The sequence below is a fragment of the Pleuronectes platessa genome, chromosome 10 (assembly GCF_947347685.1).
Source record: "Pleuronectes platessa chromosome 10, fPlePla1.1, whole genome shotgun sequence".
Classification (NCBI taxonomy): Eukaryota; Metazoa; Chordata; class Actinopteri; order Pleuronectiformes; family Pleuronectidae; genus Pleuronectes; species Pleuronectes platessa.
Window position 1 is genome coordinate 11,775,370 of NC_070635.1, and position 23,509 is coordinate 11,798,878.

Below are 23,509 nucleotides of genomic sequence, written 5' to 3' on the forward strand. Positions count from 1 at the left end.
CATTCACACTCCCACTTTTTTTTTCTTTTTTCTTTTTAAATGAATGGTACCCAGTGTTCTCCAATTATTAAATAAATGGAGTTTCAGGGGTAAGCGTTCTTTTTACCCCTGAAACTAAATCTAATACAATTCAAGTAACTGGTGAACACTTCTTCAAACGTAATGTGAAAAGAGAAAAACATAAAATGCCTCCAAACTGCTACTGTGGTGTCATCCAAGTGTCTGTAAGCCCCGACATTCAAAATCAACTCGAAACAAGGTCATTTACACCATGTTTATAGCCTAAATCTTCACTATGATCCAATGCTTAAATGCGGCTGGATATCAGAGGACGTTAAAGAATCTGTCCACTTACTGCAATTGTATGGGATTCTCCCCCACCCCTCCATCTGCATAGAGGCGAGTAGATGATGAGTGAATGTTCATTTTTGGGTGAACTATCCCTTTAACAGTATAACTCCCATTACCACTTACACACCGCCTGCATCGTTTGTCGTGGTTTGGTCTCCTTGTGGTCATTTTGTGCCTGTTTGTAAACATCCAATCATCGCTCTGACATCGCTGTGGACATTTCTCATCTTCACAGTCCCTTAGATTTATGTCGTTTTTTGTAACACGGTATTCGTCCTCAGCCTGAAGATGACTCCAACATATTTGTTTAAGTATAGAAACACAGACACACAGAATCTTCCAGTTTGGCTGTTTATTCAGAATAATAGGTTTCAAATATAATGCAAGCAACCGATTTACACACTCATGATTGCTGTCCTGCAACTCCAACCTCGGAGCGGAGGTTGCCGTGTGAGAGAAGAGTTAATTCACAACATCGACTCACGCAACATTTTGACCGGGTAGTGGAAAGGAAAGAACTATACACTCTGATTGCTATGACTGTATGATTCTTGAGTGGATGTCTGTTCATTATTTGTTAGCACTCTCACGTGGACACGCATTCCGACAACACAAACTCACAGCCGGCAGCATCCCAGATGGACACTACCACCACACACATAAAACATTCACACAAACATTCACACCCTCCAGGAACACAAAAATAAAGAAAATGCATCGAAATGACCTGCAGATTAGCTTCACGACCAGTCACACTTAGCTTTATGTATCTTGTGCTATGCTGAAAAAGAGAAATCGCTGCCTCGTTGATTGCTGTAGAGGATTTTTACTGTTGCAGCAGCTGGTAGACATTTTACTGAGATGTCTGCAGTGTAGCTTGTAGTGCGGAGGAAAGTTTTACTGCATGCTTTCTTTCACAAGAGGGAGAGAAAGGGAGGGCTGAGGTAGTGGAGGAAAGCTGAAGGCAAAAAAAGGTGAGAAATGAATAAGGTTGAAACAGGTTGTTCAAAAGGCACTTGGAACATCAGGAAATGGTACAAATTAAGGTGAAATTAAGCGAAAAACAGTTTGGTTTCAGGTCAAAGGTACATACTAGTGTGTGTGTCTGTTTTTGTAACCAACAATAAGGCAGGTGAAGAAGAAAAGCCCTTAAAATATTTGAAGATTAAACAATAAAGCCTATTTTTGGATAAAATACTTCATGTTGGCAATTAAAACCATAGTGATTAAAATGACAAAAAAGGCATCTCAAGCAGACGTATAAAAGTGATGCATAGCCATCAGAGCAAAAAAAAATAAATGCCAGTCAGTGGTTCACTAAATACAAAAAAACCTTCATATTAATACTCCTCACAATCACTCTGGGTAGAGCTACAGTTTCCTAGTGGTCTTAGATCCTCACCCACCGGCATAGTGGTGTGTCACATTATCTGATTACGCTGTAGAAGCAGGATAGTGGTTTCATTTCTGCAGTCCAAAAACGTCATCCCCCTGTGGAGATCATGTAAACACCCGTACAGTTTTCTTTAACTAGATTCAATTCTAGCGAAAACATCAAGAAGAGTTAATTTCCAAACCAACTGTGAAAAGCAACTCCACAATTTGAAAAATCTGTCCGAATGATTTCTAAATATGGGCTATAATCTTGATTTCAATGACAGTAGTGTGTTCCCAGGTTTTACCGGTGGACCGAGGCCAATATGGCTCAAGAAAAAAAAAAAAGAAGGTTCCTGTAGTCTTCGTGAGAACCACCCATCATTTGTTTCTACAGGTCATTTACACTTGCAAGGCTATTTATAAAAAAAAGAAAAAGGCATATTTTGTTGTGCATAAAATATTCTCATTTCTTGCCATCAAAGTCTATTTGCCCTTCTCGGGTTGTGTGTACATCAAGCTTGAAAAGTGGACTGTCTATGTAGTGTGTGGCAAGAATGAAAAAGTGAACAGTGGTCACTTCCTGAAGGGAAGATGGAAGTTCATGAAGGATCAAGACGCCCCCTTCAGGTCCAGAGGGGATCCCAGTGCTGAAATATTCTCTCAGTGCTATTAGAAAGGACAAAGAGTTTCATTTTGAAAATGGTCATGTCTTTCACGTTGTAGTCTGGGCCGAGGGGGAGTTGTGGTCTAAGAACAGGTTCACTTCAATAAAATGTTTTATGAGATATTCCTCACTGTTTGGAATTGTAAATAGAGTATTGCCCTAGTTTAAGTTCAAGCAAATTAGTTTTATTAGACTTCTGCCTTGTGTAATTAGTTTTTTTAAATGATGTGTATCTTTTAACCCATCCGTTTCCTATTGAGAATAATAAAGTACTGAATTTCAGAATCAGAAAGAACAAGGACTTTGGATTTCTTCAGAGCCGGAATGGAAAGTATGAACAATTACATCATCCATCAACCAACTTTCTAGTTGGGCATGTGGGTTATTTAAAAACTCAAAAGCATGTGAACCTGTCCTTTAAGGGGCCATCTGTGGATCATTTTAGGTTGAAGGACAGCAGGGGTCGCTCCTCTCTCTTCTGCCATGGACTCTTCTTCTCCTGCTCGCTGTCTTCCTGCGGTACATCATCATCTGGAGATACTGACATCAGTGTGTGTTCAGACTGGAAAGTCACTCCCTCTGGTTTTGGCAGAGGAGGAGGAGGAGGAGAAGCAGGAGGAGAAGCAGGAGGAGGAGAAGGAGGAGGAGGAGAAGGAGGAGAAGAAGGAGAAGAAGGAGAAGAAGAGGAAAGTGATGGGGGTTGCTCCTGTATTCGTACCCCCTCTACTCCTTTACCCTCCACATCCCCCTGACCCAGTTCTCCTGTTTGACCCTCTGCTTTGTCTGACAGGACAGGTCCTGTATTGATGTCCTGAGGGCTGCAGCTGGATGTCTCCTCCTCGCTGCCTCCTCGATCCAGATCATCCACATACACCAGCTGAGTGTAGGTCATGGCCGGTGTTGTGCTCTTCGACCTGTCTTTCTCAATCCTTCTTTCCTTCCGCACTACGTCTCTCCCCCTGCGCCCTGCTCTCGGCTCATTCAGGTCCACGCCCGAGTCCAGACTGGCATCGTTGCCGTTGCCATGCCTCCTGCCTTGCTGACCTCCTGACACTGGCATGTTGTTTGGGCACCCCGCCCGCTGGAGGTCGATGTAGGAGTGGCGAATGTGAGCATTGGAGCGTCCATCCAGTGAGACAAACCAGGCTCGTGGGTGAAGAAGAGGCTTACCTCCTCTGAGCTCCATTAAAGTCTTTTCAGCCCACAAGGTGTCCTCACTGTTTATTTCCACAAGAGATGTTTCGCCTAGAGCTCCTGGAATAGACAGAGACTCAGTTAGGCCACGCCCCCTTTGGTCACCCTGCTGGCTGGGACCTGGCGTGCAGTCTGTGGAGGCTTGCCCCAGGGGCTGCTGGGAATGTGAGGCATTGAGCTCTGCCTGGATGCTCTCCAGATCACTCTGTTGGTCAGACTGCAACAAGAGGGCCTGACCGGATAGTGGGTGCTCCCCAGGAAGGCGCATGTAGTGTGCTGGGATCACCAGTGTTGGGCGCACCCTCGGGTATCCTTCTCCCCCACTCAGGAGGTCCACAGAACCACAGCAGAGCAGCTGACCTGGACGGGACAGCAAAGGCGGGCTCGGCCGCTCCAGGTGGTCCACAGACCGGGACAGAAGGTAGTCAGGAGCCCTGCACTCAACTCCCTCCACTCTAATGGGGGAGTGGGGAGGAGAGGAAGGGGAGATACAATCAACCATCCCAATATTGCTCAGCTGGTTAGTTGACACCTGACCATGATGTGCTGACGAAAAGGCCTCTGAAATCGGGTTGCTGGACGAGCAGACGGAGGTGTATGATTGGCGGTAGCCCCGGTCTGTCCCGGCCTTTAATTGGAACGTCTCCACAGACTGCCGGTAGTCTCTGCTGCGAGGCGTCAGGTTGCCAAGAGATGAGCCTTGGTGGCTGTTGCCGAGAGAGGAGCGGCTGTGTTTGCTGTGATGTATTAAGCTGTGCTGACGCTGATTGTCTTGGCGCTCGTATGAGAACGGCTTCAGCATCGGTGTGGTCATGTCAGGCTCAGTTGCTGTAGAAACAAGCTCCAGCTGCACCTAAAAAACAGTAAGAAACGATTTAGATATTCACATAGAAAACATTGTTTATTCAAATCAAGGAAAGTTTAATTTAATCACAGGGAAGGCAAAGAGAGACAGATTTTGAAATATCCATAGGGGATTGTGGAAAATCCAGAGTCAATACAGCACTTCCCTGGAACTAAGTGGGATATTGTCACTCTTCTTGACACACATGCGCCAAAAAAAGGAGTTTGAACCAAGCCATCCAGGTCTCAATTCTAAAAGGTACTTCCTCCATGTAATATTTACATTACACATTAGTGAATGAACCGTTATCCGAATGTCAGACTGACCTCATTGCTGATGAGGTTGAGGTGGGACATGGAGGTGGCTTGGTCCCTCTTACTACTGTCCAGACTGGAGGACAACGTGAACTTGTGTCGAGATCCTCGAGGCTTCAAACAACGACGCCTGCACAACACAGAATAAGAGCAGAGGTTTATGAATAAATTAGAGGAGTCAGCTTCTTACATAAACAAACTTTTTAACAATTAATTAAAAATGAGCTTTTATAAATTGAAAACAATCACATGAAACCTTCCTTGAGTGCCTATAGTTGCAGAACAGCAAAGTTACCAAACTAACAAAGTACCAGTCTGCTTTAAGTGAGCTCAAATCTGCATTACACCATTTGTGCTGCAACCAGAACAAACAGCAGCATGACGTACTATTCACAACTTAGATTTCCACTGGAATCCTGATGAAGAATACGTAATTACATTATTGTTCAGTCTTGACACTTTCCAAATAGTAAATATCCTGCATTTAGGGATAAATCTGATGAATCTCTGACAGTCTTAAAGATGCAACATATTCCTGTAGAAAGGTTGTTTTCCAAACCTGCAGTAGTACAACAGAAGGCACAGCAGGCAAAGCAGAATGAGAGCCATGCCTCCCAGTATGGCCAGTAGAAACAGAGTGTGGTATGTGCTGATATCCTTCGCAACCAACGGATCTGTAAGAAGGAGAATATGAGTATATGTGTCTGCAAGACTGTCTACTCACAGTATACATCATTGAGAGCACATGCCTAGAGGTATGTTCGATTTCATTTCTGTTTTTTTTTACAGTATCTACTTTAAATAAAATCAGTGTCAAAGTGGTTTATCACCTGAGTGCAGTGGCGACATGGCGGCAACCCAATATCCTAGCTGAGGAGCAATGTAGGTCAGACTGAGCTGGTTGCCTTCCTTCTGCACATGACCCCAACTGCTCTTTATCCAGGCGCCTGCAAACACACACAGACATGAACTATCGGAGCTTGAAATCAAATTCTCAACATTTATTCTGTGTAAGCACCAGGCTCACTGTGTGAAGACAACTGACATGACCTGCAGGAACATCCCGCCTGACTCTTAGTAACTCAATAAACACAAAGCAGCTCTCCACTTTACTCCATTCATCTACGTAAACTAGTTACGTTTAAGGCCAAACTATTCAATAATGTGACAGAGGTAAACTCAATTAACAGGGTCACTGCAGGGTTGGTTCAATCTAACACTTAAAAAACAAAAACACACTTAGATCACCACACAGAATGACATTTAATACTGTATTAAAATATATATGTATACATATATTAAAAAACATTTTTATTATCAGACCCAACACAGTAGGATGTAAAAATATTGTTGTGGTGATTATGGCAAAAAAATATTATTATAATATCAAATTTTCTGTATCCGGTGCTTTAACTAAACCATTTGAAGTTACCCTTTGAAATGTTCACACCATGTTTCATCCATAACAACAACTACAACACATCCTGTTCCATGGCCCACTTCTTCCCAGCACATCATAACCCGAGTGCTCCTATAAAGGCAGTTATTTGACCGACTGAATGAAATCTTGACCCTTCCCTCTGGCTCAGATCTGTAATGGGGTCTCATACATCATGACTCATCCCTCCACAAAATTCCAAAGAAATTCGCTTGAGAAATTTTTGCCCAATTCTGCTAACTTACAAATGTATAATAAAAACCATACTCCCTTTCCGAAGGAAACTAGTAAGTATAATATCTGCAACTAAATACCCAGCCAAATATCATTAATTATAATTTAATTAACCAAATTAATGCAACATGAATCCAGTTAAGCATTTGAAAATAGATTAAATGATTAATCCATCTAATTTAATTAGGTTTTTCCTGACAGCCCATTACAAGACTATGAGCTTACTTCGATGCTACAGGTCTTGTAGTGGTGCTAACTGAACCGCTCCCCATCTCCCAACACCACACCCATACACCAAAACAAATACAATCCTACTTGTACTTTATAACATCCCCCAACAGCCCATAATTTGTTACAATAACACAATGTATGCAACTACCATTATAGCCTACAGCTAGACTTGTATTATCTTTTACAGCCTCATTTGGGCTGAAACTGATGTTAATGCTTTTTGAGACACAATTTTAGACAAAACCTGGAGATACCAGATATGCATCTGGGAAATCGCTATTTCAAGCTCATGACTGATACAGAGGAGAGAGTGTTGTGGCAGTACCTTTCCACAGGGAGGCAGCGCTTTCTATCAAATATTACTGGGAGCCAATGAACAGGAACACAATGGCAGCTCCAACCATGCCAGTAACAAAAACCACAACAAAGCCAAAATCACTGACGGATGGTTCACAGTAAATCTGCACCAAGAGGAAGCATTCAGTTGTGTCTTTACCCTGCCCCTCCTCTTAAAGCCTCAGGGTTAGCACGGGGACAGCTACTTTGTTCCTATGTTTATTTGTAGTTGCACAAGAAGAAGTCAAGAGTCAGCATCAATCTTAAAGAGGGAGGAAACAAAACAACAAGGAGAGGATATTCAAAGAAATAGAAATACGTAAGGAAAGGGAAGAGGGGGAAAAAACAAGGAAGCAAGAGTGGACAAGTGGAAGGAGAGATAAGGGAACAGGCAAAAGAAACAGAGGCAGGGAGAAACTAGAGAAGCTGTGTGACTCAGCATCGCAGGCCTGCACGCACAGACACACACAGCCCAGCTCTGCCCAGTGTCATTCTGGTTCTGTCTTTTCCACAGGGGGGGCCCCATCTCTATGAGGCTGACCTGTTTAATCACGACATTTAATGACTCTGTTCCCACGCCTCCATACAATACAGCGCTGACAGTCTAAAAACTGCTCAGACACAATGCAAACATCTATAATGTGAATGCAGTTTGCATATGACTTCTGCTTCAAGGCCATTCATGCAAAGTCAACACAGCTGACGATGGGACTTTTTACTTCAGCACTTGCATCATTCATAGATCGCCGTCGGCTCTTCCCTCGTTTGCATCATTGTCAGACTCCTCTCAGCATGAAGGTGTGTCTGTTTATGAATAACACATAAGAACTTGATCTGACTAAAAATATGACATCATTCAGCCCAAAGCTCACCTGATGTCTGAGAAGTTGTCAGTTATACAAGAGAAACTGGTTTTTGTGTGTGTGGTCCATGTGTGCACTTTGTAAACAAAACTGGCTTCTTTGTGAGGAAGCTTTTATCAGCCTGAGGTTTTACTCCAAAAGGGCACCAGACAGATATTAAAGTTTCTTCTTTTTGTGTGTTTTTTATCCTCAGTTTTAACAAATATAACACACACACACCCAATACCACTCAATCAGGCGTCAGGTCTTTCTGTTGTGTAACTTATTTGGTGGGTTGCTAAGGAACATGAGATGTGGCCCGGAGAGGGGTCCAGAGATAGCTTCTGTTGTGGAAATACAAGTGTGTGTGTGTGTGTGTGTGTGTGTGTGTGTGTGTGTGTCTTCTTTCAGATTTTATCAAAGCCCTTTTTATAAACTCTGAAAGTTCTTACATTTAAACTAAGCCCTGGAATCCTTAAAAACCATCACAAGAGAAACCCTGGTTGAGATTTTAAACAAAACATTGGCCTAATAAAGCTTTGCTTTCTTAGCAGGAATATTATAAGGGGATATTTGGAGAGTAAGATGTCGGGGATTAAACATGTTTAAAGTGGAAGACATTTATGAGTCATGCAGGGGTATACTTCAGTCCCCTCTGCTACAACTGTTCTCTGCCTCATTCAGCTCCCCTCAACTTGAAGACATCATATTTAGAATTGTTCCATGTAAAAAGTGATATATTTTATAGTATAGTATAGTATATTTGTCAGACTGGTAGACAGAAAAAAGTTGATATTTACTTCACAAACTGGTAGTGACCAAAACTAGAGCTAATAGAAGATTGGACATTGGTCCCGCATCTTACTGTGTGTACGTATGACTGCTTATGTATGCTCCATAGCTGCCATTTAATAAAAAAAAAAATTATAAGCAAATGCCCCAAATGTCCCCAAAAATGACCTGCTGCAGGCTTTAAAAAAAAAAAAAATTTGATTAGCAAAATTGCTCCACATTTAGCTTTTGAACTACAAGACGATTACACGACTAATCTTGTCCACTCTAGATCAAACAACTCAGTACTTTTTTTGTTGCCCCAGAAGAATTTTAATTGGCCCTGCACTCGTACAGCATGACTGTAAAGTGGGGAAACAGTAGATGGGGGAATGTAACACTAATGTACACAGAGCGCGAGGCTTTGTAGTGCAGACACATCTGACTGGACTGATGATCTAATCGCTGTCTTTCAGCTCGGCGTGTCCAATAGGAGCTGGGCGTGTCGTGGTGCAGGATGTCTGACAACACAGATTTAGGACTGTTGAAATAAAGCTTTGGGTCCAGAGAGGCTTGAAGGGGCTCGGCTATAAGACTACAAATTTGTATGCTCTCCAGATTAAACTGAGTTTGAGAAGATTAGGCATCCACGGTCCAATCTTGTGATGTGTAGCAGTACTCTTGTTTTAATTTGCAGATTAATGTGGTGCGATATTTCGAAAAAAAAAAAATGTGACCTTATGAATAAATTCATTCACTGTGTTAATGTTCTCGTGGTTCGAGTCAATGCTCCTATTTTTCCCAATTTTCACAAAACATTTACCCATGGAGAGCAAGCCTCATCACTGTAGTTAATAATTGACTGCATTGCAGGCTCACAACAGTTAACTTTGTTCTTCCTAAAGAGTGATACAAACTCAAATGTAGAGGAGTAAGTATTTAGTGCTCAGAAAGTCAGAAAAGCTTCGGTGTTTGTGTCAGTACATACCCAAGCGCGGGTCAAATCTCCAAGCAGGGATGTGATCATTTTCCTTCAGGCCGCTGTCAGCCGGCAAGGGCACAGACACCGTGATTGGCTCATTCACCTGCAGCTCCACACCGTCACTGGCCAGTAGATGAACAGAGATGGCTGCCACGGGAGTCAACTCAAACTTGTTCTCAGCTCCTGTGAGTGAAGCAGGGAGAGTGTAAGAGGGAGAAGCATGTACCAAAAAGGAGCCAGAGTGGGAGTAAGGTGCACAGGAGGGGGAGCAGGGAAACGAAGTGGGCAGCAGGAGGGGGGGGGGGGAGCAACATAAAACAGCTTAGATAAAGGAGAGTTGTCAGGGGAAAGACAGACAGGAAAGAAAACAAAGGACAGACAGGATAGAAGGAAATGTGCTGCTGAGTGAAAAAAGAGAGTGACCAAGGTTGGAAAGTGTCACAAAGCAAAGCAAGTATGTCGGTGCTGCCTGGAGGGAGATGAGAGAAGACGCACGCTGTGGGGAGGGGGAGCTTTTGAGAGGTATTCAAGCTGAAGGACACACAAAATAATACGACACACATACAAAGACGCACCAAAAACGTGGATGCTTGAAAGCATGCAGACAGGGGTCTTGTGTTATAACAGCGAGCACACACAGGGGTTATTGTGTTTCAGGAGGTCAGAAATAGAGGCCTCTCCAGGGTAGCATCTCTCTGATGTACCACTGCTGCTACTCTTCACTCCGCATCCCCTCCCAGTAGTCTTCTCCCCACTGTCAACAACGCCCGACTAGTGTGGAGTCTTAAAACTGCTTTGTGCTGTTTGCCAGTTGCAGCCTCACCTGTGCCGTTGCCGCCGAGGATCTGCAGGTGGGGGAAGTGCTGGATGTGTGAAGGGGTGCTGGCCACGGTGAGCAGAGCGGTCAGGTTGGCGTAGGAAGTGTTGGCAGGAAGACTCAGGGCTCTGCGGGGGAAATGAACGTTGGGCTGACGTCTGAAACCTGTGGAGTAAAAGAAACACAGATATCAGAAATCAGACATCTTTCATTTATGGTGTTCAATTTTTAAACATAAACAAAGAGGACATGAACAAAAATAACGTGTCGACAACAAACACGTAGCATGGCAATTTATTGTTTTGCATCTTAGACCAAAACTCCCAAGACCAAAACTACAATCACTTTTTCTTCAATTTGTCTTTTTTATGTTTGACATAGCTCCGCTGACCTAGGAAGACCACAGCTTTATTTTTTTCTGTCATCTCTTCTAAGCGCTCTCTAATGTAGGCATTCAATTCCCTCTAAAAAATATGTCCATCCATCTATCATCTTCCGCTTATCTGGGCTCGGATCATGGATGTAGCTGGCCAAGTATGGTATCCCAGAAAGAACTCTCCCTTGGTTGGGCGTGCCCGGAAAACCTCAGAAGAATGGCAGGCAGGATTCATCCTACCTAGAGGCCTGAACATCCTCAACCGTCCCTTTTCCCTCTGAGATCCCCCCAGATGTCTGAACTCCTTACCCAGAGCCCAGCCGACAGAGAACACTAATTTCGGCCGCTTGTATTCGCAACCTTGTTCTTTCGTTCACTACCCAGAGCTTGTTACCATATGTGATGGTGTAAAATTAAATATATACACACAATATATACATACTAAACAGATGTTCTTTGGTTGTAAATAACTGACAATAGTTACTTCTCTAAACTGTTTGGTGTGCAAGATATTGAAGAATGATTTATCACTTTTCTTGCTGGCTATTGTGTAACTTTATTCTAGTCCAGTTTTATTTTACAATATATAGTCCCCCTTTCACACACACAATCATACAGGGCTTTTATATATAGAACTCTATCACACACAATTCACACACTGCCAGCACAGTCGCCGTCCGCTTCTTGCCCGAGGACGTTCCTCCTGAGCTACAGCCGCTGCCAACTTAACTTTCCATTTCAGTGTCCCTGTTAAATTTAATGGAGAAATCTGAACTCAAATCCCCAAACTTCCCATAAACAGTAAACACATTACACAGCATTTCTCTACTCCTCGTCTTTGCAAAATGTGTTTTCATAAATTTACTATCAAATCAGGCTTAATGGACGTAACTCTGGATCAATGCAGTACATATAATGTGTTGTTCTCTCAGCCACTGTGATGCCTCTATTTGATATTTTGTCAAGCCATTAAATATTTATTTTTTCATTTTTCTACATCCCTGCATAAGACCAGTCTCTGTTCGACATTAACAAATTATGGATGAAGAGCAATAAACAGTCAAAACTGCGTGTAGCTGGACTCAGCAAGGTGATGTCATTGTGGTCCGACTGTGCCGAGCACACATTCCTGAGCAGTGAGACACAGATCCAGCTGTATATGAATGTTCGCAGTGTTTGTGTTTCTAGTTCAAACTCTACATGAAGTCTGGCTCTGCAGCAAGACCGGATCTTTTAACTTTCAGGTTTGTTCTTGTTCTTCAAATTCAGGTGTAATTCTTCCTCTGTGGCTGTGTTGGTGAAAGAAAATGAGTTTCTGTTCTTTGTGTGATCGCTTCCTTAACTCCTCTTTGCTTCTTTCCCTCCACTTTTCTTTCACCTCATCTGTTCCTCCTTCTGTTGGACACTGTGCAGCCCATCCCCCTTTCTCCCTTTCACCCCTATTCTCTCCAACTACTCCACCCACAACCTCACTTCCCAGCACATACTGTATCATCCTCCTCCCGCTCGACGCCCCGCTTTTATTCTCTCTCCTCGTGCCACACGCCAAGTTTATGACCCCCCTGGGCGCCTCAGTTCACAACATCGTGACAAACAGCGTGTGTCGAACAGAGAGCACACGTAATGCTCCGCTCAGGCATTTACTGTAGGCAAGAGATTTTACATGTTAATGGCGTCTGTGCTTTTATGTATTGTGTCCGATGTTTCTTTGTAAGACAGCACAGCTGACGTGTTAAATTACTCCCGAGACACACAAAAGACAGAGCAGACGAAACGACCAAATAGATTTTGCCTGAGTGAGAAAGCCTTATCTAATATAATTACCTTAACAAAGAGACTGACTAACAAAGACAGACTATGAATGTATATTTGGGGTTAGGGTTAGGGTTAGGGTGTGTGGGTGTTTGGACAGAGGAGGGTGGATTTTTCAGGATCTAATCAATGAGATCTCACGTAACAAAAGGCTATATAATACAGAGTTTAATTATCTCAACTTTTTTTAATAAAAAAACAGTTTATAAATATATCAGTATTCATTCTGATTGTTGGGCAGGGTGAATGGGTGAAAATCAGATTTTCAAAATACTTAGAGTCTAAAGTCTTATTTAAAGGCAGATATTAGCCAGGTTTAATGTTTGCCATCTCAGTATATCTGATCATTAGCTGCCTTCAGACATGCATTGAAAAAGAGATCCGACGCCGGTGTGTATGTGCTGTGAATAAAAGACGTTAACCTACATGAAGTCAAATCCCAGGAAATTTGGATCTAGACCTTTTCCAGTTTGCCTTTCACATATGAGGAAAGCTGCAGGAGATTGTACTCATGTCAATATGCTGTAAATTTGAATATTGTAACTTTGTAGCTCAATGTGTACGTAATGTACCCAGATGCTACTTATACCCTGAATGTTGCTGTTTTCGTGAACTCATGTGACCCGGAAAAATTTCTGCTACGTTCATCACATTACATTATATTTAGCTGACAAATAAGTGCATTCAACCATGAGGGTACAAACCCAGAACAACACGAATCAAGAAAGTACAATTTTCTTCCTCATACGTGAAAGGCAAACTCCAGAAAATGACCTAACTTTCCAGACATTTTCTGGAGTTCATGTCTGGAAACAGCTTTAAAATAGCATGTTGACATGACAGTGAATGGGAAAGTAGTCCAAGCCTGTGTGTATACGCACGTGCACACACACACGCCCGCACACACAAAGGTTTTAAATATTGTGGCTAGTTGGTATCCCCAGTAAACACTGTATTTACCTTGTAGGCCTGACACAATCTCCACCACATCTTCATACACCATCAGAGTAGCAGCTCTTTCTGGGAGCAGGTCCAGGCTGATGGAGGAAAACACTGGAACACAAACAGAACCACACACTTAACACACATGTACACACTGCATCAACTGATAACAAACATTCACAATCAGATAAGAAACAATTTGCTATCTACCTGGCCACTTCAGAGAGAGAGAGAGAGAGAGATCACTATCCAACATAACAAGTCATTAAAAAATCTTTATGCATTTTTAATAGTCCAGCTTTCATCCTGTCTGCTGTGCGGGACCCAAGTCTGACCCAGCAAACTGCATTTCTTTCCTCTCCCTTCCTTCCTCTCACTCCTCCATTGTTCAGAACTGGTAAGCGTGTTAATCCAATTGGCCGCCGTTCCGTTGGCTTATGATAACCACCCTACTTGAGTGCCCCCACCGAGTGCAACATACACACATGCACACACTCCCAGACACACAGAACTGGTGCTTTGTATATGAGAGTGTGTGTTCCTGAAAGGGAGGCTTAAGCATCCCCCTTGCTGGGCTTTGGCATCTATTGTTATAAATTAGTAATGGAGCAGTCCACTTATCATTAGCTCCAACACCTGGCACAAAGTCGCACAATTTTTATTTCACTTTCAATCGTACACACACATATATATACCCTCATACAGAGAGGACAGAAAACATGGAAATCAATAACCTACCAGCCAGCAGGGCCATTCTAAATGTGGGTATTTCATAACATTCCGTCTGTGTCTGTCCTAAAATATCCAGCAATCCCTCTCTCATTCGCAAACGTAGAAAAACATTAACACACAGACACACAAACCTACCAGGTAATCTAGAGGGAGTCCAGGGCACAGAGTTTGGCACATATCCCTGTTTAGTTGCAGTGACGACCAGTGGTGTCCCGAGGCGGTAGGGGAAGCGCAGGTAGGTGTTGCCATCAGCTGATGAGGTCTCCGTGGTTACAGACGTGTGGTTGGCGAAGAGCTGGATAGCGGCTCCTCCCAGGGGCTGGTGAGTGCTGGCATCGCTCAGGTGAACCTTCAGAGTCACCTCTGTGAACAAACAGAGCGTTTACTGAGCCACGTATACAGAATCTGTTTGTTCTGGCGAGGAGAGGGGAAAACACTGCAGATAAATTCAGAGCCACCATGACAGGGAGTGATGTTTAGACATAAAACACAGCAGTGTTGTAATTACAGTCATCTATTTCACTGGGTTCTGTTTTGGTGCCAGGCCCTTTGCCTCTAAATCCACAGATATGACATTCCGAATCCCGGCCAATCACAAATAGACGGCCATCTGACCATTTCCTGGACTCTTGCCCATGGCACTTCCCCTCTAAAACAATGGACCATTTCCCTCTGTCAAAGAAGCCTTGGACCAGAGAGGAAAAACAAATGTGCATCAGGACACCTTCTCTAATGGAGATGAGGAAAATAAAGTCTTACTCAGACTGCCTGTTGATTGAAGAAAGGCCCACAGAGGAGCGGTGGACTACGTTAATTACATGTTACTCAAAAGGGTCTAATAAACAAAAAGTTTTACAAATTCTTTGTTAGATGTGCAACAAATGCAGTATAATGCTATGATTTAAACAGAACTAATCAAATACTAACTGACTATAAATGTATATGTATTAGTCATTAGTAAGTCATTAGTCAATCAACAGAAAATTACCCCGCTACTGTTTGGATCATAAGTTGGTTTAGTTATTTTACAAGAGTGAGGAGTTGCTGCTTTCTTTGTCATGTGACAGTAAACTGGTAAAATATACTAGTAAAAATATATTTGGGCCATTTAAACCGTTTTCAAACATTTTGGACAAAACAAAAAAAGAATTGCTAGTTCTAGCTGAAGTAAAAAAAAACATGTCATCAACTCATGTCTTCCAATTGCACAACTCGTCTGCTGCAAGCAGACCTACAGGAAAGCTATGTGGCTAAAACAATACATTAGAGGTCTATTTTTAAGTGTAAATAAAGTTGTGTAGGTCCATTGTGAAATAGGACACACTAGGGTAATTAACAGAAAACACTGCTGCATATTTATGTGGAATTTCAAAAATAATTTCAAGGTGTGTATTTAAAGCCCGGGTCAGCAAAAATGTTGACCTTCATTCTGCTTCTGTTGATCTTCACCTTGGAATTTAAAAACAGCAGTTGGCATTCCTCTCACTTTTTCTTAAAAGACAGAAAAACAACAAAAAGACAGAGCCAGACTTTACACTGGTCACAGAATATAGTTCAATACAATAGCTGCACCCAAGGAAAAGAAGGCTGATATGCTGTTTTAAGATAAAATGTTTACACTACTTTGTGTAATCTGCATAATTTAATTTCAGAGTCTGATTTGTTTGTAGTTTGTTTACGTGGGGTGTCGAAGGAATCAATCTGGGAGAATTTGGTTATAAATTTCAGACACCATTAGGGATTTCAGGAATGTATCTTGAATCACTAAAACTCAAAATTATCTGTCATCCATCCAAATATTTCACTATAGTTCTCTCAGAATAGCATTTGTTTGAGATTTCCTAACATTGCAGAGTCAAACAATGCATCTACTAACCCTAACCCTACTAACCACCCTGCGAAGCCAAAAAAGTAGTTTTGTAAAGAAACTGGCAGCTCACTGGCGCTGCCGATGATCATCACAAGCTGAAAAACAAACAAGCCAACTATTTCTGCTTCATATCCCCAAGGTATGAAAAAAACAAACCTGGTACAAAAACATTATTATTCAAGAACAACCAAGGCCCATGCCGCTTCTGTTCCTGGACGCATGATATTTGTTGGCCCTGTTTATGATTGACTGCCGACTGACCCATGGTGACCTTTCAATTAAGGCTGAAAGAGTAGTCACCTCCATCTCCCTTGACCTAAACATACCCACCTCCCCCATACTCACTGAATTTGGTTGTACCTCTTTCTTGTAACCCCACCCTCCGTGACACACGCGCTAACACATACATACCGCTGGCAAGGCTAATCCCCTTCCCCCCACACAGAGATCCTGCGGTAAGCGAGGAACCACTCTGACAATATCTGGTAAGAGTTCAGCCCGAGTGCAGGCTCCACCTAAAAAACTGAGCAGTGCACAAAATGATACCTTTGCCTGGCAGGACGTTATGTTGTGTTTTGTAGGCAGTGAGGTTTGGCGAAGCGACGTGTCGGCCGCAAACGAAACACATCATTACCCTAAAAGGTCTGGTGTAAAGATGCACTCTGACCCTTCACTTCATTCCTCCTCTTTATTACTGTCATAGCAGAGAAAACTAAAGCTGGATTTCCCCTTGACAGAAACTCCCCGCTGCATGAGGATCTGGTGTGTGTGCGCTTGAGAGACCCTGACCTCACTTCCTGTCCCACTCCCACTGATATGTTCTTAGGGGTACCAGCTGTGCTCACTTTAGAAGAACTCCCCTGGGAGACTCCAGACATGCACACTCAAATGCAACAGTCCCCTCCCAGTCCTCATCCAATAAATCAGTACTGTGGTGACATCATTGTTAAACAAGCTCAGAGTCTTCTCTCTGCTCCGACACACTGGGGAGAAGATGGTTGGCCTGAATAACGAGGAAAGACTTAGATTCTGCAGCTAAACCAGAAACTCCATAGCCGCTTCTCAGTATTGTACCCTTATCTGTGTGAGTAGAAGTACCATATGGAGGATAACGGCATCAAAGTGAGTTCAGCCTGACCGACGCTGCAATCTCAGACCAATTATCTCGGACAACAGCAGTCAAAGCAGCAGGGTGGTGGAGTGTTTGTATGACAGTGGAAATACATGAGAGGAGGAAGCAGTGAGGAAAATGAACCGGTGTGTGTCTGTTTATCAGCTCCACATCAACCTGAGTTAATTCATGGTCAGTGTATAAATCAGAAGCTAGACGGACAAGAAGCATTTCTGCCCTCGTGAAAGTGAGCTGTGATAAACTGGAAATGCATGGAATGACCGGCCTCCACTGGGTGTGTGAAGGGCTTTGGTGTTCGTCCAAACAGAGGGGGGGGGGGGGGGAGACAGATGCTTTCTGCACACAAGGCTAAGTGGAAAGCTTGCTTATACACAACATTGAGCATTAAAGGTGTAGTTCCACTAGTGCTCGCTGCTCATTAAAATCAGTCACAAGTTAATGGAGGTGAAAGTGATGCCAGTGAAAAAACTAAAGGTTCATATAATGAAGTTAATCAAACACACAGTTTACAAGCTGTAGAAGAAGAAAAGGTGTTTTTATGTTTCCTAGAAGATTTAAATTATACCATCATATGCTAACTATATTATGTTATATGTGATAGCTCATACACTTACACAGGAGAATTTGTGAACCAGGAAGAGTTTCTATCATCAGAGAAAGTGGAACTGCTCCAAGAGGTCAGCTTGTCTCAGAGAAGCATCACAGAGCAGATAAAGAATGTGTCATAAGAAACTCAAACACTAAAGTAAACATAAAAAAAATGTCAGTTTTTATGTAAAGTAGGCAATATCGTTATGGCCAATGAGGGAACTCCATTACTATGCCAGCCAAACAGTGGTGTAACTCCATCACTCGGCCACTAGCATTTGCATTTCAGGGGTTGACCTCGCTGTTGCAGTCCAGCCAAATAGTAGCAGGTATTAGCTCTGAATTGCACAGATGTGTCCAAGAACAACCTGTTCAGTCTGGAGCTGATAATAAGGGAAACAGAGAAAGTGTCAGTTGCTACAGTTACTGAGTTTCTTGTATTTACAGAGTTTCTAAGAAGTTGGGAAAGTGAAAATATGAAATAAACTGAAAGTGAGTTTCTGAGAAAGACTAGCAAAAACAATTTCAAGTCCTAATTTCAAGTCTTCTTCACTTTGAACAGCCCCACATTAGAAATCTGCTTAGTATTATGTAAATGCTTTTTTACCAGCTTTCACTTTTAGGCAGCATATTGATTTAATTAACTGCTTTCATTTTTAATTGGATTGAAAATCCCTTTGTTTTAAATTTAAAACTGATGATAAACAAAACACTGAATGCTATTAAATTTCCTCGATTCAGCAGTTACTCCCAAGATTTTATAATTAGAAATACATTGCATGCGCCGTCGTGGAGAATATCCCAGTGATCTACAACGGAGTACCAGTTAAGTTTTAGGAAATTGTGATGAAACATTACCAAAGGAGAGTGTGACAGCAAAACAGGGAATTTCACCATCTGAGGCCGAAACACATGGTCGAGCACGAGAGGAGCCAGAAATCATGTGACAAAGAAACAGACACACTGCACTGGGGGAGTCTGGAATAAAATAACACTGGAGAGTTGTTTGAGTAATGAAGTAAATCAATTAGAAAATGATAAACAAAGCGTTTTCTGTATTTTACCAACCCACAAACTGCAATTTTACAAGATTAGATCAACCAGTGTCCGCTAGCCGGTATCGGACCATCACAGATTTATTGAAACATGTTGTCCAACACAAACCTTACAATGCAGAAGAACATGCTTGGGGTCATTTAGAAATAGCATCCTCATATAGTTTATCTAGCAGCACAAGCTCAGACCCCACTGTTTACAATACTGTCAGCACTGTCTGCAGCACATGGAGCAGAGAACACATCACAGAGCAGACAGTGGTGCAAACTCAAGCATGTCTTCACGGTTAATTGCTGCCTTGTTTTTTAAATACATTATTGGAAAGTTGATGACAAGCCCATTATTTCCCTTATCTAGAATTATTTATACACACAGCATATAAAGTACAATTGGTGTAAGGGTTGGCCCTAAGATGGAAGAATGGGTCGGGCACTAAAAGACAACATGATCCATCCCTGCTGTCGAGCAAACAATCAATTCATCATTTTGAGCACCACAAAAACAAAGCCATCCAGTTCAGCGTTACGAGAACTACAATCACGCATGCCTTTTAAACCTAAGGCGCCAACAGTCTGTTGTTTATGCTTCTGGATTTAATAACTCGTTCAGCCGCAGCAGAAGAAAAACCCAATGACTGGAGCCATTTGCTTACCATTCATATGACTATCAAACGTCTGATTTGCAATGTGATGGTCTGACGAATAAAAATAGATGTGAACAGGCATAGTATGAATCACCAGCGGGAACAAGGGACGGGACTCCTGAACGTTTCACAGCAAGAAACAGGTGCATAGGCAAAATGAGGCAACAGAAAAGACGACGCACAAATCACAAACAATATCAATAGCTATCAAAAGCTATCAATAGGCGCTCGGCCTGCTATTTACCCTCACCTGGATTAAAAGCAAGATTAGATAGCAGTGGTCAATTCCATTAACTCAGCAGGGGAGTCGGCAATTAGGTTACATCACCAGGCTTAAGAGCGAGTGGACGCTCTCCATCTTACCTCAGTTAACTCCAGTCTATATACCGCTCTATTTAACATTAGTGGTTCTGCTCTTCGGTTAAGGAGCCAGTGGACACAGCCCCTAAACTCAGTGCCTTCTCGTGACCTGCTGGATCCTGGTCGAAGCGGGCTGCCGCTGGCCCTTTACACCAGCATCTCATGATTACAATTAAGCCAGGCTAGCTGATGACAATATGATTTGATTGGTCTGCTTCCCGGCAGCCCTTGCACAGCTTCGGCAAATGTTTGCCTGTTGGAGAGGCAACACCATGCCTATTATGGGCAGCAGTAATGTGAGTGAGATCTATATCTGCGGGTAGATTGTCTGTCTGGCTCCAGTCATCCATACAGTCTGCTGGACAGACCAGGAGAAATCCTCGGTATCGACCCGAACACACCCCCCTTCTCTTGGGAACAAGTGAAGGTCACTCTGGGTCAGACTAGGGGAGTGGAGAGAAAGAAATGGAAAATAGGGAGCAGGCAGAGGCCGGGATGGACTTCAAAACATCTCATGGAATCTCCAGAAATTATACCTTGTTTGTTTTTTTCAACATTACACAGAGGTTCTAGTGTATCTAGCTGATTATCATGCCTGATGACAAGCCTCAAGACATTAACTGCTTCAAAAAGTCATGAACTTCTTATAAATGATAAAAATAAGTAAGGGACTGAGTAGCCAAGTTAACTTTAGAGACAATAGGTGCTCATTGTTGTATTTTCCAACTCTGGCCAACTTACAGAGACAGTTACTCCATGTTTACATTCATACTCCCACTGTAAACACAGTTGCGGGCGCGAGGACAAAATGTGGGTCGGCCAAAAATGAAGGCGAAGACAGACGGCCGAGTATGAGAGCTTGTGACTGAGAGATATAGTGATGGATAAAACAGATGTGGTTCCACTTCAGCAGCTCCTCTCGACAGAGGCGTCTTTGAAGCGATTGACCGAAGGAGATTCCTGCAGATTATCCTGATTCGTGGTGGCTATGAAACGCTGCATGTGTCTGCTGCTGCGGTGACGGGATACCCTCTGAAAACAGACCCGCTCAGATCTTCAAAAAGTTGGTGTGCAGACCTCACCGAGGGGAAGACAACATGCTCACTTATCACATCTCTGTTTTCATCACAACGCCCTTGTCATTGTACTTTATTTCTAACTTAAGTTGTCATGTTTAGTGCATTTTATGGTTGCAACCTATTTTTAGAAGCAATTACTCAGCAGATTGTTTGTCCCTCAAAGTCTATATGGTATATAAAACATCAGGAACCAAAATCAACCCCAAAACGCATTGGTAACTATACAATTACTTTTTATAAATCAGATGATCAATACCCCAAATTAAAGATGATGGAAAATAATAATTCAAGTACCACTTATAATCCTCACAGATTTGAACAAGATATACATTTTATGAGTCATTAAAGGTCCCATTATTGTTTATTCTCAGTGTAAAGTCTCTGTTTGCTCCAGAGAGAAGGTTGAGCTTTTCAACTCTTCTTTAATTAAAAAAATATATAATTCAAATCGGAGGTAGATCAAATTATGTGTTATACATCCTCACTGTGCACAACGTATAAGCAATTTATCAACATATATTGGACTTTTGTTTTATTGCTATTGAAACAACCTACCTGAGGAGAAAAGGCTCACAGAGACAGACGTGCTTTCTTGTGATGGTGTGTTTTTATCGTTTGCTTTTTTCGCCTTTTCATTTTGCTTTGTCTCATTTATTTGTACTGTCATATTACTGTTTTTATGTGTTCAAGTATTCTGGTGACACAGCTCCATATTTATTCATTTGATTTGAACACCACCTAAACGTGGTTGCCTGGCCTCCTGGTCACTTTGCTTCCTGCTGATTGTTATTTCTCTCATCCTGAAGTTTCTGGCTTTGCTGTCAAAAGAAGTGCCATATAAACAAACTTATTATTATAAAAACCACCTTGAATCAAAAATGCATCAGGCCAACATGATAAATAGTGCAAGCTCTGCAGACCAGATGGAGTTTATATGTCCTGTAGATGTTGACCAGTGATGCTTGTTGGAGAGAGAGAAAACGTGTGTTTACTGAAACACAACAGCTAAAAAGAAGACAAATCCCAGCAGCTGCTCCTCGACACCAGGATGTGCTCACTCACTAACAACACGTTGAACTGCAGTAACTAAACCAACAGCACATATTGGTTTTGAAATATTGTCCAGGTGTATGAAGACTCAAGGGTTTGTATTAAAACAAACCCTTGAGAGGTGGTGAAGTCCTCCTGCTCCCTCTCTCTGTGTGTGTGTGTGTTGGGCTAACCCGCTAACGCTAAGCTACGTTCAGGTCACATCAGCATCCCAGCAGCTAGCGGCACCACTAGCCGCAGCTAACAGCTTTTTCCCGGACAACGTGTGAAAACGCACTTTTACCTTCGGTGGCCGAGTCCTCCGGTAGCGTTTTGGCGGCTGCTTGGGAGGCGAGGTATCCCAGAAGGCAGAGAACCAGCGCGTCTCCGGCGCGGCTCCGGTCCGCAGCCCGCATCGCTGCAGATGTGTGTGAACGCAGGTTAAATGAAAAAAACTAAGTAGAAACCAAATCTTCGGCTTTTTCCAAAGTCACTGACCGGACACATGGGCGCACACACGGTTAATTCCACAAAGGAGGTCCCGCCCCATGTCCGGCAGCCGCAGCGTGTCTTGGTGTTTCACGCCGGGGAAGAGCGTAGTGTGCTCGGTGCTGTCGTGCATCACCAGCCCTTTGGCCGCTCGGTGGATTTTTTCATCGACTGTCCAGAGTCATGGAGGAGGACGGCCCCGCTCCTCTGAGCCTCAGGCCCCAGGAACAGCACCGACAGGCGGCTTCCTCCACACTCAGCACCGCTGACATCCGCGGACCCTCAGCGCCACCTGCCGGCCAGAGGGCAGTTTCTTTCAGCTTTTAATTTATTGAGTCAGCAGACAAGGAAGGAGCCCATGCACTTGATGATTTTGTTTATATAATTATAATAAATAATAATAATAATAAATCGGGACTATAGGGCCCTGAATTGATATATTGTTTAATTGTCAAATCATTTTGATAAAATAAGATAAGATAATCATTTATGTATTAGTCCCTCAATGGGGGAAACTTGCACTATTACAGCAGCAACAGTCAAAAATAAACATCAGTAAGTAATAATAAGTAACATGCAATGTGTAAGGATAATAATACTTAAGTGTAAGGAAATGTCAAAAATATAGAAGATTTTGAACAACTTTAGGTTTGTGTTGATTCACCACAGATTCACAATCTTGAGAAATGGATTTGGATTATTTTTTTCAGTGATAGGCCAGTCAGTTTCTGTTTTCTTTTAAAAAGCTTTTTTTCTTCCAACATTGTAATAAAAAAAGGTTTTTGAATCGACTGGTTTGTATTTCTAATGATCTCCTTGAGAACAATTGTAAAGGCTACACACAAAACAACAAAGCACTCTTTTAGATTTGGGATTCTCTGTCTCACGTGTTGCCACAGCAGACACATACCAGGTCTTGAAGGGACAGTTCACCCAAAAATGTTAATTCAATCATTATCTACTCACCTCTATGCCGATGGAGGGGTGGGTAAATGTGTTTGAGTCC

The 23,509-nt window shown here is 42.6% G+C and overlaps 1 protein-coding gene across 3 annotated transcripts; it reads right to left on the reverse strand.

The window, feature by feature from the left end:
- Positions 1-688: 688 nt before the first annotated feature.
- Positions 689-22,701, reverse strand: fam171a1 (family with sequence similarity 171 member A1). 3 transcript variants are annotated; one of them, XM_053433050.1, is made up of 9 exons: positions 22,319-22,701; positions 14,393-14,620; positions 13,544-13,636; positions 10,402-10,560; positions 9,585-9,761; positions 5,575-5,691; positions 5,304-5,418; positions 4,757-4,874; positions 689-4,439 (listed from the first exon to the last, which is right to left on the reverse strand). In XM_053433050.1, the coding sequence occupies exons 1-9, from the start codon at positions 22,428-22,430 to the stop codon at positions 2,829-2,831; spliced, it is 2,730 nt and encodes a 909-aa protein (XP_053289025.1). In that variant the 5' UTR covers positions 22,431-22,701; the 3' UTR covers positions 689-2,828. The 3 variants fall into 3 exon arrangements, with proteins under 3 accessions (XP_053289025.1, XP_053289026.1, XP_053289027.1); XM_053433051.1 differs by lacking the exons at positions 14,393-14,620; positions 22,319-22,701 and adding an exon at positions 14,264-14,369; XM_053433052.1 differs by lacking the exons at positions 14,393-14,620; positions 22,319-22,701 and adding an exon at positions 13,736-14,022.
- Between the last annotated feature and the right edge of the window lie 808 nt (positions 22,702-23,509).